We start from the raw sequence: 16473 nt of genomic DNA on the forward strand, positions 1-16473 counted from the left end.
TAATGTTTCACTAACCGCCACACATTCCCAGCAGAGAAAGATTTAAAAGGAAACCCCTCTTGATCTTTTCTCGGCTGTTGTTTCATCCATTTAAGATGCTATAGATAAGAACATTTTATTAAACTGGTATTTTCTAGAAATGGTTAGAGTATTAACATCCTTTTTCAGAACAATGTAAGAGCCGTGTAAGACTTTACATGGTAGTAGGAGTGTTGCTAACTGTGTTTTCTCCTTATATCCTGTGTCGGGGGTTGGACGCTGGGGCCACTAGGCCGGAGATGGAGAGGTTAGACTGTTTGTGCACGAGCGCTGTGCTGATCGCATGGCACCCTGAGTTTGGGGAGGCATTTCATCAAGCTCTCCCCCTGGAATACCAGACTTCTTTTAGACAGACCCCTGTATTCACACGCATACATACATACACACAAGCACCATCAGGAGAGACGTCACTACACATGTATGGGTGAAAGTGTTGCTGAATTGTAGAACTGTGGGACGTGTTTGTGAGTGTGAGTGTTGTGTTCATGGTATACGTGTGTGTGTGTATGTGTGAGTAGGGGTCTGGAGTGGCTTGATGAAAGCTCTTTGCTGTAGATCGTAGTACCCTGAGAGGATTCATGGTGCCCGGCTGTGCAGCTGTGTATCTAAATTGTTGTGCGCACTCATGCAGCCGGGCACCATCACCCTTTTTTGGTTTGATGAATCAAGTTTTTGCCTTTAGATTCGTCCCTGGTGGATACAGTTGTGGAGCAGTTGTGTAGTTGTGTGCTAATGTGCCACCTAAAATATTGTTACTGACGCTTGGGGTTTATTTTGTTTTTCAGCTTTTTAAAGATTTCTGCGCTGGGGGACTCTTCTCTTTTCAGTATCACCCTTTAGATTTGTGTTCATACTGTTCCATTCCTTGTTGTCTTAGTTAGAAATTAGCCGGATCTATCGAGGGAAGGTGAAACTAGCCCAACATCACCAGATAGCTTCATCATAGTTACTAACTGGACTCCATGTCATGTTCATTGACACCATTTAATTGTTAAATAATTAGTTATCTAATCGCTGTTTGGTGTTTTACATGGTTGCTTTAGGTAGAGCCTCCTTTCCTTGGCTATCATATGGACATTACTGTAGTTCTTCTGTTACCTGTTCATCACAGCGCCTCTCAGTGCCCAAGGAATTGTTTTTCTGCACAAACACATACTCAGGGCAGAGAGAGAGAGAGAGTGCTGTGAGGCCAGACAACATTCAGTAATGATCATTGGCAGCTGCAGAACGGGAGTGTGTGAGAAGAGCTCCAGGGCGATGGAGCTGACCCCACAGAATTGCTGTGTGCTATCTTAATGGACAGGATGTGCCCTGTCTGGCCATTGCACTACTAACTGTGAGGCTGCACTAGTCTGTAACAACAGTAGATGATGCAGCATTGAAGCACCTGGAACATAAGATGTTAATTGGAAAATGTAGCTGATGATCTGTTTTTTTTCAGCAGGGGAATTATTACTATTAATCACTTTGTGACGCATGCTGCAGTATTTCTGTTACCATTGTGTAACGACCAATCATATTGTGTAATAGTTTGTGCTAAGAGCAGGTTTATATCTTAACTTTTGGGTCTATATTCTCAAGGGTCTCTTAAAAATATGTTTGAAAAAGTAATTTTTGGTTAAGAAGATATAACCACAGAGTGATCTATCTGAACTTTGTTGCTATCTTTTAGTCCGGAGGTTCAGAGCAGGAGCGTACCAAGAAGAAGCGGCGAGGGGATCGCTACTCTGTGCAGACCTCCCTTATCGTAGCCGCCTTAAAGAAGATGCTTCCCATCGGCCTCAACATGTGCTCGCCTGCTGACCAGGAGCTCATCAATCTTGCCAAGACAAGATACTCACTGGTACTGTGATGCCTTTAAAGCCCACTTTGCTGAATTTCTGAAGAAAAATGTTCAGATTCATAACTTGTTTTTCTTTTATAAAGTTGTTTAAAAGCTGAAATACATGTCAGAGTGCTGCTCTTTACTAAACCGTAGGATGTTTGATCTTGTAGAAAGACACAGATGAAGAGGTGAGGGAGTTTTTGCACAACAACCTCCATCTGCAAGGCAAGGTGAGCAGACTCTTTAATGATTTTTACAGGCTTCCCAAACCTGGAAAATTTAGAGCAGTTTTACAGTCTGGGAAGCCTGCATCAACATTTTCAGAATGTCCAAAATGTAATTATTAATTATTTACATGCATTATATATACATTTTTTTTTTGTTGCAGGTGGAGGACCCTGCCATGCGCTGGCAGATGTCTCTCTATAAGGAGATGTCTGGAAAAGCAGAAGATGCAGAGGTTCCTGAGAAGGTGGTAAAAAGGGTCCAAGAGGTGTCTGCTGTCCTGTACCACATCGAGGTGGTGAGTATAAACACAAGTTCCAGTGCTGTGCAAGTAAACGGATATTTCATAACGTGTGTGGTCTAATTGTGAGAAAATTAGGTGCATTGTTCAGTGGATGTTTTTTTTGTGCATTAGACTGAGCATCCCTTCAAGTCAAAGAAAATGGTGTGGCACAAGCTACTGTCTAAACAGCGTCGCAGAGCCGTGGTGGCCTGTTTCAGGATGACACCTCTTTACAACATACCCCCGTAATGGCTCGCCAACATCATTAACTGCATCTGTACATCTGACATTACTGAACTTGCTAAGTCCTCTGATGTCTCGTCTCACAGTCACAGAGCAATCAACATGTTCCTGGATGCCTACAAGCGCAACTGGTTAGAGACCGAAGGTTACTCATTTGAAGATAAAATGATTGACGATTTGTCAGTAAGTATAACCTTGTTTAATTCTGAGATGTTGCAATCAGCTATTATTGGCATATTAGAGGTTTATCATATATACTACAATAATTAGAAAGCCATGGAGGAAGAAGAGGAGGAGGAGGAGGAGACTGAGACGAAGCCTGACCCCCTTCACCAGCTGATTCTTCATTTCAGCCGTACAGCTCTTACAGAAAAGACGTAAGAGCCTCTCGCTTCTCCTGCTGCTCCACTCTGTCACCTGACAGGTGTCACTGATTCCTGTCATGTGTTATCTCCTTACAGTAAATTAGACGTCGACCATCTCTATATGTCTTATGCTGATATTATGGCAAAGGTAGGACACAAAGGCTGCATTTTCGTATCAAAGTCTGTCATGATTTTAAAAGAGGATCAATAAACCTAATGTGAACTTGCATCCATCCCTGACTCTTCTTTCAGAGCTGTCACATTGGTGAGGAAGACGAAGGGGGAGAACAGGAGGGGGAGGAGCCATCCTTTGAGGTGCGACAGACAGAGATGGTATGGGGGGACCAGGGGAAGGGGAGACAGGGGAGTCAGCGGAGAAGCAACTCCCCAAGCACTGAGTGACCACACCAAGACATCACACTCGGCACAATCCCCCCCCACCATCCCACTTGTGCTACGACGACACTTCTCTTTTTCCTCTTCTTACCTTTCTCTCGTTCACTCACACCACTTGTCTATTTCCTGCTATGGTGGACTGACCTGTGCATGCCTTTCCTGGACTCTTCTCACCAGTAGGATCAAATTGTTTTCATGTTTCTCCAACATTGCATGACCTGAGTGCAGAGAGATGGTGCAGCTAAAGACAACAAAATGAGGTCAATACAAAATCTTTGGTGGCTGTGTTATTTCACAATCACAGTTTCCAAGCCTGGTTTGAGATCAGATTTTTTTTTTAAGGGGTTGATTGACTAAGTATACCGCAATGACCCTTGACCTTTCGTTCAGCGTCTCTGCCAGATATTATCTGAAGCTGTTTGAATGTAATATCTTATTACATTCAAACAGGAGCTGTGCCACTTAACCCTCTGAACCTCCAGTTGTTCTTGGACATGTTTTTCCCCTCCTGTCAGTTTGTTGGTCAGTGTGACTTTTTTGACTGCATTATGAAGTCTTTTACCTTTTGACTTGAAGTGTCTTCCTGATTATTGTGGTTACAAGTGAGTGCAAAGAATGGGGCTGATTCTTTTTTCCACACTATCATCTTGGTGCAAGTGGTTGTACAACAAAGTAGTCCAAAGCATTAGGTGTAGATTTGACTATATTTACCACATGATGTATACAAGGACTATTTAAATTCCTATTACAAAATCTGGTAGTAATGAACTCAGCCTTTATTATTTTTAAAGTATAGTTTTCAATCATTTTTTTGCTCAGATAATTAATATCTTAGTAAATCAACCCTTTAATATGACTGATAACTCAGTAGTGCTGCTCTAAAGCCAGGTTTGGACACGGTGACATTGTAGCTGTAGAGAGATGCTTTTCCTGGAGGGTAGCATTACACCAATTTGCACGGTCGATTCTCTTTTCAGTCATTTTCATTAGCTGAGCATCATTACTTTTCTTTCTGTGTTCTGAAAAGTGATGTTGCCTTTCCAGCCTTTTCTTCAGTAGCCATTTATGGAAACCGACAGTTATCAAGCCATGCAACAGGTTTTTCTAACCGTTAAACTTAGCTCTTTTGTGCTGATCTTGTGTGTTTGTGGTCTCTGCCAGACTCACACCACCGCCTCCTTTACTTACTTGAAAATTTGGCTGTGTTCACCCTCATGGACTCCAGCTTTTAATTCTAACACTTAACTGATTTTGTTTGTCTTTAATTTGTATTGGACAACAAGTCTCCCTCTCTGTGCTCACCAAGGACTACAGTAAAAGCCTGCACAGTCAGCCGAACAGCACATGTGCTGTCCCAAGCCCAAACATCCTCACACAAGCACACATCCACGCACGCACTCACACTCACAACTCATCACAAAGGCATATCATTTGCTTCACTGATGAGCAGAGCCTCTGCAACCAGAGACAGGTCTCTGCATCCCCCTTTTTTTTACCCCCCCATACATTTCAGGCTTACGTGGGAGGGGGGCGGAAGGAGGGAGGGGGTTATATTGAGATTTGGGTGCTTTGGGTGGGGTTTCATGCATGGTGTGCAACGGGTGGGTCAACTCTAACCTCTTCTGTCAACAGGATGGTTGTTCATAGCAGCTAGGCTGTAGGATCTGATCATCCTTACATCAGTCAGGACTGTTATTTTTCCTACAGAGTAAAACAGGTGTGAGCTGATGCACCTTAAATCCTAGTCTGAACAGGGCCTAATTGGCCAAATCAAACACATCTGCTTTTCCATCTGTGACTAGTCAGAATACCTGCTGTGAAAACAGCTTATTACATCAATGACTTAACTTCGATGTCAGGCAAGGATTCTATAGTTTAATCTAAAAGAACGCCGGCTCCACCAGCTTCATGGTAGAACCACAGGCTATAAGATAGAACAACCTCAAATTGTTTGTGGATGCAGGACTTGCATGCTGTGGTACTCGGACCACTGCTAAGAAAAATGTGTGAGAAAGTGTGTGTGTGTGTGTGTTCTGCTGTGGGCCAGCAAATGTTTGCACCTCTGAAAGATGTGAAGAGCTGGAATAACGTTCTCTGTCTCTAATACACATTGTGGAACAGAGTGTATGTGCTTTGAATGAATGAATTTCCTGCAGCTAGACACTGTGTGTAAAAAGCTTAACATTCAGGGAAATTTACTTTTTTTTTATTGTTTAGAAAAAATCTTCGTAAGCAGCAACAGTTAAACTGTTTGAATGAAAAGTTGGTAACTAAGCTGCAGGGCAGGTGTGTGTGTGCAAGATATCACTTTAAAGTTTAATTGAACTTGTAGGGATCAACCTTTTCTTTGGCTTTAGATTTTGATTATGTGAGTATTATGTGTGTGTTTGAGTGTCTGTGTGTGTGTGAGTGCGGGGGGCAGTGCAGTTGCTGTTGGCAGGGTTACAGCTGTGTCCCTTCCTGCTCTGCTCCGCAGGAAAAGGAGATGGAGAAACAGCGGCTTCTGTACCAGCAGTCCCGTCTGCACGACCGCGGGGCTGCAGAGATGGTGCTGCAGATGATCAGCGCCTGTAAAGGTAGCGGCCTGCTGGGATCTGCCCCCACTGAAATACACACACTCACTACAGAGATGATGGGTGAAATGAATGCACATCACTTGTGTCTCTTTGTTTCAGGTGAACCTGGAGCCATGGTTTCTTCAACACTCAAACTAGGAATCTCCATCCTCAATGGGGGCAACAGTGATGTACAGCAGGTAAAGACGTTGATCAGGAGTTTTACAGGCATGTTTCCTCTTTCTTCTAATGCCCGGTTTACATTGTGCGATTTTGTAGGCTGTCGCACTGTGAGGCAGGTTCCACGACGGCCGTGGAACCTCAGATGAGCTGAGATAAAATTTTAGCAGTGTCAGAAATTTAGGATGACTGACTCACAGAGTGACAGCTGCTACGACCTGTCACTCCACATCCATGTCCTCCTGCTCCTCCTCCTCCTCGCATGTTGACGTACCTTGTAACCTTGTAACTTGTGATCGCCTGAGATTCAGTTAATGGTCATCGTACAATGTGCATGAGATCCAGCAATAGATCCTCATCGCGTAGTGTGTCATGCAATGGTCTTATAAGATCGCTAAAAATCGCACAGTGTAAACCGGGCATTAGTGGAATTATGCTGGAATTACAAGATAAATCGGATTTACATTGTGTTATAAAAAGATGTTTGTCAAGTTTTGCCCATAATTCCAATCAATAACACATCATGTCATTGAACTAATCTTATGCAATTATTGTGTCATGCACCCTTAAGGCAGCATTTCCAGTTTAGTACAGTGTATTAAGTGGTTGCTGTTGTTTCTCTCCTTGTGTCTGTGTGCAGAGAATGCTGGACTATCTGAAGGATAAAAAGGATGTGGGATTCTTCTTAAGCATTCAGGCTCTGATGCAGACCTGCAGGTCTGTCACTTTTTTTGTTGTTAATATAAATCAAATCTTTCCCATAGCCCGTAGTGAAGTTAATGATTGTTTGATTTTGTAGATTTAGTTGATTCCTGACATCGCTATTGAGTCTATCGGCTCCTTTTTTTTTTTTAACTTTTCAAGCACCAGGAGCTGTTCTAGTTTGATTACACTGGAGAGAAGTCACAAATCTGTGTCTAACACTTCAGCTAGCCAAAAAAAACGTGGCTGTTTATTGGGTCAATGAATTGTTTATGGTCGATAAACTAATAAATAGTTTGGTATTGGCAGCGTTTTGGACTTGAATGCTTTTGAGAGGCAGAATAAGGCAGAAGGACTTGGGATGGTTTCAGAGGAAGGCACCAGTGAGTATGGTCTACAGCAGCTCACCGTAACACACACGCACACACACGCATTGTTTTGTATTGCATCTGTACATATTGTATCTCCAGTGTGTGTGTCCTTATGTGCATCTGTGTGTGTCTGAGTGCCTGTTTGTGGACGCCTGTGTTGCAGGTATGTTTTCATGTGTGGAGAGTTCCTTGAGCCTCTTGTGTTAGTGGAAGCATTTAGACTGTTGATGTTTGAAACTGTTTATCATCCACTGACAGTCATGAGATTTTTGGACTCACCTCGTCTCTCTTTGTTTCTCTCTCCCTCCCCCCTCCCATCCTCCCTCCCTCCACATCTCATTCAATTTTTACCGTTTCGACCCTTTCCCCCCCCGTGTCCCTCCCACTTGTCACTTTGCTGCTCGCACGGTTCTCAGATATGAAGCTAGAACGTGGTAAATGAAACTTTGCTCTCATATATTCTCTCTTTCCTTCCTTCCTTCCTTCCTTCCTGTCCTCTCGGCCTCTTTTTAGCTCTTAATCACTTGACTAGTCTTTTCCTTGCTGTGACCTTAATATGCATTTCATTTCACACTCAAGGACCCAATGGAATTATGCTTTACAGTCACTTACTTACAGAGGAAACCTTGCTGTGATACACAAGCTGCCATGCTCTGTATCCGCCTCATTTTCTCTTGTGGAGTGACTGTAAAGTTCAGTTTTCATCCTTGAGTGTTTTATCACAGATCTACTGTAACTCCAAACAGTCTCCTGGCTGATGAGCAGGAAGTAAAGGCAGTAACCTCAGCCTTCCTCTCCTGCTTTTTCTTCTCTCATAGCACTGTACTGAGCCTGAAATGAATTGCAGCAGCAGCAGTAGGAAATCTCTCACAGGACCATCAGTGTAATGACACTGTGTATAAAAAAAATCCCCACATCCTGCTTCATCTGTCAGTCACAAAGCATTGTCTCTGTCTCTGTAGTGTTAGGTCATTGACTGGGTTTCGGCCCTTGGACGGAGTACAGAAAGGGATTTAGACTCCCCAGTCCTTGGTGGCAGCTGAGGGTCATATAGGACGGAGAAAGATGACAGAAAAGCTTTGCTTAGTATTGGTCCATTTGAACTATCCCTGAGTCCAGTTGCCTCGATTTTAAACTCTTGGACATGACTATGATCTGGATGAATGCGAGTCGGCATGCACAGCAGCAGATGAATGTTTGTACTTCATACACCTGGTGATAATTCTCAAATTAAAAGTCCGGCACTGCTGAATCCTTCGCAGTATTATACACACACATATAAATATTTTGACCTCATACCCCGGTGACTCTGTTGTATGTTGCTTGCCATAGAAATGGGGTTACTTAACAGATGTCTCTCCCTGGCACGGTGTCTGTGATTGTTACTGCAGTAAAAGTCTACACCCCAGCATCCCTCTGCCACCTTGTTATGTACAGTCATGATTCAATCTGAGAATGCTTGTGCATCTAAGGGCATGCTAACAGAGATTATTAAAATAATTGGATGAGATTAAAAGTGTAGAATTTCCAGCCTGACAACAGGAGGGATTAACTCTTTGTGCATTTTTCCAGCATTAGAGACACGTTTAGAGAACTGGAGTTTTGAGAGTTCAGTAGATCTGTCCTGCATGATGGTGTGCCCTGAAGATACATATCTGTATTTGTCTGTTTCCTCTGTTGTATTTCTGTATTTTTCTTCATGTATCTGTTGTCACTGTCCATGTGGAAGTGATGTGACTGATGTTTTGTTCTGATATCCATCTGTGAGTTTTGTTGAATTAGAAAAAAAAAACAATGTGACAAGATAGAAGATGGTGATGTTAAGGAAGCCTCCTGCTGACAAACAGACGGAGACTGAGAGGTTTTTCCACTAACGAGTGCTAATAAAATCAGGAGAGTGGTATGACGTGGTGATACTCACAGATTTATTTTTAATATACAAGTTTTAGTCTTACTTACTAACTTTGACCTGTCATCACACAATCCATGACTAATTTGTATGTACTGCTTCATTATCGGAGCTTAAGTCTTATTGATGGCTGTCACTGCTAAATATTAATCTAGATGAGATTTTAATTTACAGTTATTCTAGTGTATTCTACATCTGTAGCCAGTCATTAGGTCATTCTTACCAGTGTGCTGTCGGCTTTTTATTTTTACTAATATGTAAGGAGCTGCAATCATTTTTCTACCTCGCAAACAGTAGGAGGACAATGGTTCAAGGTATGAGGTAGAGCCTCATGTTTTAACTTTTTTAAAACACCTAATCCCAACATTTTGTTTACTAGTAAGCATTCTAACCTGACAGAGTCCATGTGGTCTCTGTTCTGGGACTGTTGAAACCTTCTTCTGCACAGATTAACTATCATTGTTGCTCTGCCCAGATGAGAAAGTGATGGCTGATGATGAGTTTACCTGTGACCTCTTCCGCTTCCTGCAGCTCCTTTGTGAAGGGCATAATAACGGTGAGGAGAGCCGACGCTTCTCCAGTGGTGAATCTGAATTTATTGTCCCGTGCATCATGCACCTGATGTTTTTTTTTTTCCCTCTGCTTGTTGTCCGTGTTTAGATTTTCAGAATTACCTGAGAACTCAGACAGGCAGCACCACGACCATTAATGTCATCATCTGCACAGTGGACTACCTGCTCCGCCTGCAGGTCACTCTCAAGATGCTATTCACACCCTGCATTTCTATAGAATCACTCAAACGGAAAAGGATTAAATAAATTAGAACATGTCATATCTCTGAACATCCTCCTCCTCCTCCCTGTGTACAGGAGTCCATCAGTGACTTTTACTGGTACTACTCAGGTAAAGACATTATCGATGAGCCTGGTAAGAGGAATTTCTCCAAAGCAATGACTGTGGCTAAGCAGGTCTTCAACAGCTTGACTGAGTATATTCAGGTAAGATAACTGCATCTTAATCATGGTCTATTCTTACACATTCCTGTTAAAGGTCGGGTAGGAGATTTCATTCTGATGCACTTTTTGTTAAATTAGTGTAACTTCTCTTTACAATCCGATAGCAACCAATTAGTTCGGCAGTTTCGCTTTAAAACGAAGAATATGAATCATCTGTGGAAGCTATAAAACGCTAAAAACATCAGCCAATCCTCCGGGTGGACCCTGCGCGGAGTATTGGCTGGTTGTCACTCTCTTCCTGCTCTGTGTGCACCAGAGAGGTACGTGCATGATGGCCGAAGTCACAGACCGCAGCTCATCTTCAGGTAATGCGCGTCCATGTGATTGGGAGGCGTGGCTTCAGGGTGAGCTCCGAGAGAAAGGGGCGTGTGTTTACTTTCAAAATCTGGCTGACTCTCACTTAGTTTTCAAAATCTCCTACCCTACCTTTAAGACAGGAAAATGTTGAATATTATCCACCTCATGTCTGTGTGTGTGTGTGTTTCAGGGCCCCTGTACTGGTAACCAGCAGTCTCTGGCCCACAGCAGGTTGTGGGATGCTGTTGTGGGTTTCCTGCACGTCTTTGCTCACATGATGATGAAACTGGCTCAGGTAGGACATTATTATTTTAATAGCTTTCTATATATATCATATGATATCAGTGTTATGTATATATTATATTGTAATTTGTTGACTTCAGATATTCTAACATTATGAACTGTCTTTCTCATGGGTCCTGCAGAGTAAAGTATGTATTTATTTGATTATTCCTTTTTTTAAATCTTGACTAGTTTCCCCCCCTTTTTATTCTCTTATCAGATTGTTTCTGCCTCTTTACTGAGATATTACAGGTATATTATGTCAAAGAGCTTATCCAGTATCCAGGAGTCCAGAGCAGCATAGTGTACTTAAAACGCATAAAAATACTAGAAATATAATTTAATGATTTATTTAGACATCATGCATATATGTTTATTGATCTAATGTATTAGTCTCCACATATGGCAGGATTCAGATTTTTGGTATGCAGACTTAAGCAGAGACAGATACAAATTTAGAATAATCTGGCAGAAACGATTTGAAAATAAAACCAGTTAATGTCCTTCTTACTTTCATTTTCTCACTTTTGTTTCTGACACAGTTAATCTGTTCCATCCCTTTAATCCTGAATAATGCTTACGTTTGATTGTGCTTTGAATAATGTTTGTCTGCTGTTTGTTTGACCTAACACGGAGCTGCAGTGTCTTAATTGTCTAATTGTCTGTGACAGTTTTAATTAATACTGATGCTGTCTTTCAAAATGCTTTTGTCAACAAAGGTTCAATCAGGGAAAACAAAAGATCTGAAAGAGTTTTTATATTTAAATTATTGTTCAGGCTTAGATGGAACAAAATGAAGTAAAAGTGTTGGTGGATAACATTTTTATTTTCAAATGTAACCCTGTTAGATGCACCCTGATCCTGGACAACGAAACGGCGTAAGAATCTGTGTTTTCCTGCCAACACCATCTCATTTATAAGTCCTTCCTGCTTTATTTATTTTTAAAGATATCATGCTTAATCACATTTTTTATTGAACAACTTAACATTTATCATCTACATTTGTGGCCTTTTTGTGGATTCTTTGCAGAAATCCATTATTTTTTCTTTGCATATGCAAGTATCAATGCACTTTTTTCATTTAATTCCCTGTCTGACAGAATAAGGATAGTTAAACAAGGACTTCATATTAAATATGTAGACTGTAGGATCTTATTTTGCTTCCTTAAAGCATTTAAACATCTTACTTTGCTTCTGTTCGTTAGGCTGTCTGTTTCTATCCTGACTCCCTTTTCCTCTAGTTCTCCACCAGCCATCACACACTGTCTAAAACATTTGTGGCTCTTGTTATCTGCTCGTGCAGGCCTTCAGAAGTGCTAAGATCAGTGTCTGCATACATGTCTTCCATCTCGCAGTCTCTTTTTCAGATGAAGGGTGGCTCTTTCTCTTTCTAGAAGAGCTCTTTTCTTCCCTGCCTCTTATACCTGCCTGTGTTTGTAATGTCTGTCTGGCCTCCCATCACATCCAATGTACTAAATGTGATGTTAAAATGCATGTTTTCTTATTTAAAAATGCAAACCAAGGATCATTTTTGGAGTAGAGCTCACTCGGAGGTAGTGTCTTTCCCTTTTGTCTCAAAAGAAGCACATGTGATATTTTGAAAAATATCAGTAAATGGAACGTTTTCTGTCCATATACATGTTAAAAACCTGTTTTCTCTCCTCTGTGTTTCGCCTTTGTTGCAGGACTCCAGTCAAATTGGGCTGTTGAAAGAGCTGTTGGATCTGCAGAAGGACATGGTGGTGATGCTTCTGTCCCTGCTTGAAGGTACAATGCCAGTCTGTTATGTCCTCCTCTTTTCTGTTGTCTTGTCCTCATGTCCTCTCACCTCTTCACACCTCCAGGCAATGTGGTGAATGGCACCATTGCAAGGCAAATGGTTGACATGCTGGTGGAGTCATCCAGCAACGTGGAGATGATCCTCAAGTTCTTCGACATGTTCCTCAAGCTCAAGGACATCGTGGCGTCTGATGCCTTCCGTGACTATGTGACTGATCCGCGTGGCCTCATCTCAAAGAAAGACTTCTCCAAGGCCATGGACAGTCAGAAGCAATACTCTCCCTCAGAGATCCAGTTCCTTCTCTCCTGCTCAGAGGCTGATGAGAATGAGATGATCAACTTTGAGGAGTTTGCCGATCGTTTCCAGGAGCCAGCCAAGGACATTGGTTTCAATATTGCTGTTCTTCTCACCAACCTGTCGGAGCATGTTCCTCATGACACCCGCCTTCAGAACTTCCTGGAGCAGGCAGAGAGCGTGCTCAACTATTTCCGCCCGTTCCTCGGCCGCATCGAGATCATGGGAGCCAGCAGGCGAATTGAACGCATCTACTTTGAAATCAGCGAGGCAAACCGCAACCAGTGGGAAATGCCACAAGTCAGAGAGTCCAAACGTCAGTTCATCTTCGACGTGGTCAATGAGGGTGGCGAGAGCGAGAAAATGGAGATGTTTGTGAACTTTTGCGAGGACACCATTTTTGAGATGAACATTGCTGCATCCATCTCTGAACCCGAGGGAGATGGTGCGGAAGAAGAAGATGACGAGGAAGAAGAGGAGGGCGGAGGAGAAGAAAAAGAGTCCATAGAGGGAGAGGAAGGCAACGGTGAGGGTGAAGCTCCAGAGTCAACTTCGGCCTTTGCAGATTTTCTCAACAGTGTGGTCAACTTCTTCAACATGTTCACCTTCCGTAACCTGAGACGCCGCTACCGCAAACTAAGAAAAATGACGGTGAAGGAGATGGTGATCGGCCTGGTGACATTTGTCTACACCATCCTGATGGGCATCCTGATGTTTGTTTACGGTATATGTAAGGGCTTCTTCACGCTGATATGGAAGGTTCTGTTTGGTGGAGGCTTAGTGGAGGGCGCCAAGAAGATGACAGTCACAGAGATCCTTGCCAGCATGCCTGATCCAACACAAGACGAAGTCCACGGAGACCTGCCACCCGAACCAGGTGCCAGAGAGATCCAAGATGCAGACGGTGTGACAGACCAGTTAGATGTTGTAGGAGGAGAGGAGGATGAGGAGGATGGTGAGGATAGGGAAGGTGGACGCCTACCTGGTTTCAACGCCCCTGGTGGACTTGGAGACTTCGGAGAGACGACACCAGAAGAGCCTCCGACTCCAGAGGGCACACCGCTGCTGAAGAGGAAACTGGTGAGTTTTTTTTTTTTTAATGTGTGTACACGTAACATTAATCAGTCAATTAACTGCGAGCAATTTTGTAAACAACAGTTGGCCGCTACAGTTGGACAAGAAGACGAGGAAAAGGGTGAAACTGAAGAAGAAATTCCTCAGGAGACTGAGAAAGCAGAGTAAGTGTTCAGTTTGCAGATCATCCATTGAATCGAGCACCACCATGTGCTGGCTTTGCCCGCTGTCCACAGAGTTCAGAGAAAGTATTACTTTCTGTTTAAAATGAACGAAACACTTTGCATCTTTTGCAGCATTGAGAATGGAGAGAAGGCAGAAAAAGAGGAGAAGACAGAGAAGGCAGAGCCTGAACCTGAGGTGAAGGAGGAGGAGCCTGAGGAACCGGAGGAGAGAACCGTAAAGGCCAAGGTGAAGAAGGATAAGAAGCCTGCCGAGGAGGGCTTTGAGCTGTGGAACGAGCTGGAGGTTCAGAGGATTAAATTCATGGTAAGCAGCTCGTTATGACTCTTTATGAACACACAGTATTTTGACCTTGTCAAAGCCACCAGAGATATTTGGCTTAGCAAAAGAATTACCACCTTATCAATATTATTTTTTTGTTCCCTCGCAGAATTATCTTTCTCGTAACTTCTACAACCTTCGGTTCTTGGCCTTGTTCATCGCCTTCGCTCTCAATTTCATCCTGCTCTTCTACAAGGTCAGTAAAACATTCTCACACCTTCATACCTCCCTGCAGGATAATTAATAATATCTTCCTCTTGCTGATGTGTCCAGGTGTCCGACACTCCACCTGGTGATGAGGACTTTGAGGGTTCCGGTCTGTTTGAGGGCTCGGGCCTGTTTGAAGGCTCTGGTGCTGAAGAGGACGGGTCTGGATTGGAGGAGGGAGGAGAAGATGACGAAGAAGAAGGTCCCCTGTACTACTTCTTGGAAGAGAGCACAGGCTACATGGAGCCCTCCATGGCTTTTTTCGGTATCGTCCACACTGTCATCTCCTTCCTCTGCATCATCGGCTACAACTGCCTCAAGGTGTGTTTGCTTTTCTTTGCAGAAATCCACTCATGTGTTTGTGTGTCTGTGGGTTTGTTTGATGCAGAATGTTTTGTTTTCCGTCTCAGGTCCCTCTGGTTATCTTTAAAAGAGAGAAGGAGCTGGCCAGGAAGCTGGAGTTTGATGGTCTGTACGTTACCGAGCAGCCTGAGGACGACGACATCAAGGGACAGTGGGACAGACTGGTGCTCAACACCCCGTAAGAGCTGTTTGTCATTAACACTAAAAAACGGGGAAATCTGATTTTTCCAAAGGTCTTTGAATGCATCATCTGTGACATCGGGTTCAGTTACAAGATACAATCAATTCAGAATCATGACTCCTTTATTGATCCCTGAGGGAAAATTACCTTTTATAATAAGAATATTCTGTGAAAAAACACACTCAGAGGGTTAACAAATGCAGCTGGAATATTCATTGTGTTTCTCTTTTTCATGCAGAACTTTCCCTAACAATTACTGGGACAAGTTTGTGAAAAGAAAGGTGAGTTTTTCAGTGTCGCAGGAATACTTTTGAAAGTAAAATGAACATGTTAAGGATGTTCTGCGTGTGATCTCCAGGTTCTGGATAAATATGGTGATATCTATGGTAGAGAGAGGATTGCAGAGCTGCTCGGTATGGACTTGGCCTCTCTGGACGTCAGCGCCATGACCCACGAAAAGAAGCCAAAGCCCGATACCTCAATGTTCAGCTGGTATGTGCTGCTCACTCTTTTATAGATGTGTATAGTGTATGCTGCATGACAAACATGTCTCTGTCTCTTTGCAGGATTACATCTATTGACATCAAATATCAGATCTGGAAGTTTGGTGTTGTCTTCACAGACAATGTGAGTTAAAGAATCAGCACACGGTGTGAGGATCTGTTGATAGTTTGTTTTCGTACTGACTCTCCTCTTTCCTCCTCCAGACCTTCCTCTACCTGGTTTGGTACATGTTAATGTCTCTGCTCGGACATTACAACAACTTCTTCTTCGCTTGTCACCTTCTGGACATCGCCATGGGTGTGAAAACCCTGCGCACCATTCTGTCCTCCGTCACCCACAACGGCAAACAGGTGACACTTCTCTCCTCCTCGTGTGAAGCATCTGGAGGCTCTGCTGTTTCCTGACATGATTTTTTTTTTCCTCACAGCTGGTGATGACCGTGGGTTTGCTGGCTGTGGTGGTGTACCTGTACACCGTGGTCGCCTTCAACTTCTTCCGCAAGTTCTACAACATGAGTGAGGACGAAGACGAGCCGGACATGAAGTGTGATGACATGATGACTGTGAGCGCAGGGCAGACACATTTACTCAGGACACACGGAGCGTGATGAAGCACTGACCTCTGCTCCCCTGCTCCTTTCCCGCAGTGCTACCTCTTCCACATGTACGTTGGCGTCCGTGCTGGCGGTGGCATCGGAGATGAAATTGAAGACCCGGCTGGGGACGAATATGAGCTCTACCGAGTCGTCTTTGACATCACCTTCTTCTTCTTTGTCATTGTCATCCTGCTGGCTATCATCCAGGGTGAGTGAGCAGCAAAGGTGCTTCATGCTGTTTGTGGATAATTAGACAGGACTCTGCATCACGCCATTACAGAAG

The 16473-nt window shown here is 43.3% G+C and overlaps 1 protein-coding gene across 4 annotated transcripts in view; it reads left to right on the forward strand.

The window, feature by feature from the left end:
• The window catches only part of ryr1b (ryanodine receptor 1b (skeletal)), a 49436-nt gene that overhangs the window by 31748 nt on the left and 1215 nt on the right, over positions 1-16473 (forward strand). Inside the window, exons 72-102 of one of the 4 annotated variants that reach the window (XM_028419112.1) lie at positions 272-286; positions 1712-1882; positions 2035-2094; positions 2253-2387; positions 2505-2617; positions 2702-2798; positions 2886-2992; positions 3077-3128; positions 3233-3313; positions 5853-5952; positions 6052-6131; positions 6752-6828; positions 7123-7196; positions 7601-7618; positions 9569-9649; positions 9754-9842; positions 9963-10091; positions 10597-10701; positions 12374-12455; positions 12533-13842; positions 13921-14000; positions 14133-14325; positions 14450-14536; positions 14614-14868; positions 14958-15088; positions 15330-15372; positions 15450-15583; positions 15658-15718; positions 15799-15945; positions 16023-16157; positions 16242-16398. In XM_028419112.1, the coding sequence (XP_028274913.1) occupies positions 272-286; positions 1712-1882; positions 2035-2094; positions 2253-2387; positions 2505-2617; positions 2702-2798; positions 2886-2992; positions 3077-3128; positions 3233-3313; positions 5853-5952; positions 6052-6131; positions 6752-6828; positions 7123-7196; positions 7601-7618; positions 9569-9649; positions 9754-9842; positions 9963-10091; positions 10597-10701; positions 12374-12455; positions 12533-13842; positions 13921-14000; positions 14133-14325; positions 14450-14536; positions 14614-14868; positions 14958-15088; positions 15330-15372; positions 15450-15583; positions 15658-15718; positions 15799-15945; positions 16023-16157; positions 16242-16398 (4399 nt within the window). The remainder of the gene's footprint in view (positions 1-271; positions 287-1711; positions 1883-2034; positions 2095-2252; positions 2388-2504; positions 2618-2701; positions 2799-2885; positions 2993-3076; positions 3129-3232; positions 3314-5852; positions 5953-6051; positions 6132-6751; positions 6829-7122; positions 7197-7600; positions 7619-9568; positions 9650-9753; positions 9843-9962; positions 10092-10596; positions 10702-12373; positions 12456-12532; positions 13843-13920; positions 14001-14132; positions 14326-14449; positions 14537-14613; positions 14869-14957; positions 15089-15329; positions 15373-15449; positions 15584-15657; positions 15719-15798; positions 15946-16022; positions 16158-16241; positions 16399-16473) is intronic. The other 3 variants (XM_028419114.1, XM_028419113.1, XM_028419115.1) reach the window with 3 other exon arrangements.

The sequence above is a fragment of the Parambassis ranga genome, chromosome 13 (assembly GCF_900634625.1).
Source record: "Parambassis ranga chromosome 13, fParRan2.1, whole genome shotgun sequence".
NCBI lineage: Eukaryota > Metazoa > Chordata > Actinopteri > Ambassidae > Parambassis > Parambassis ranga.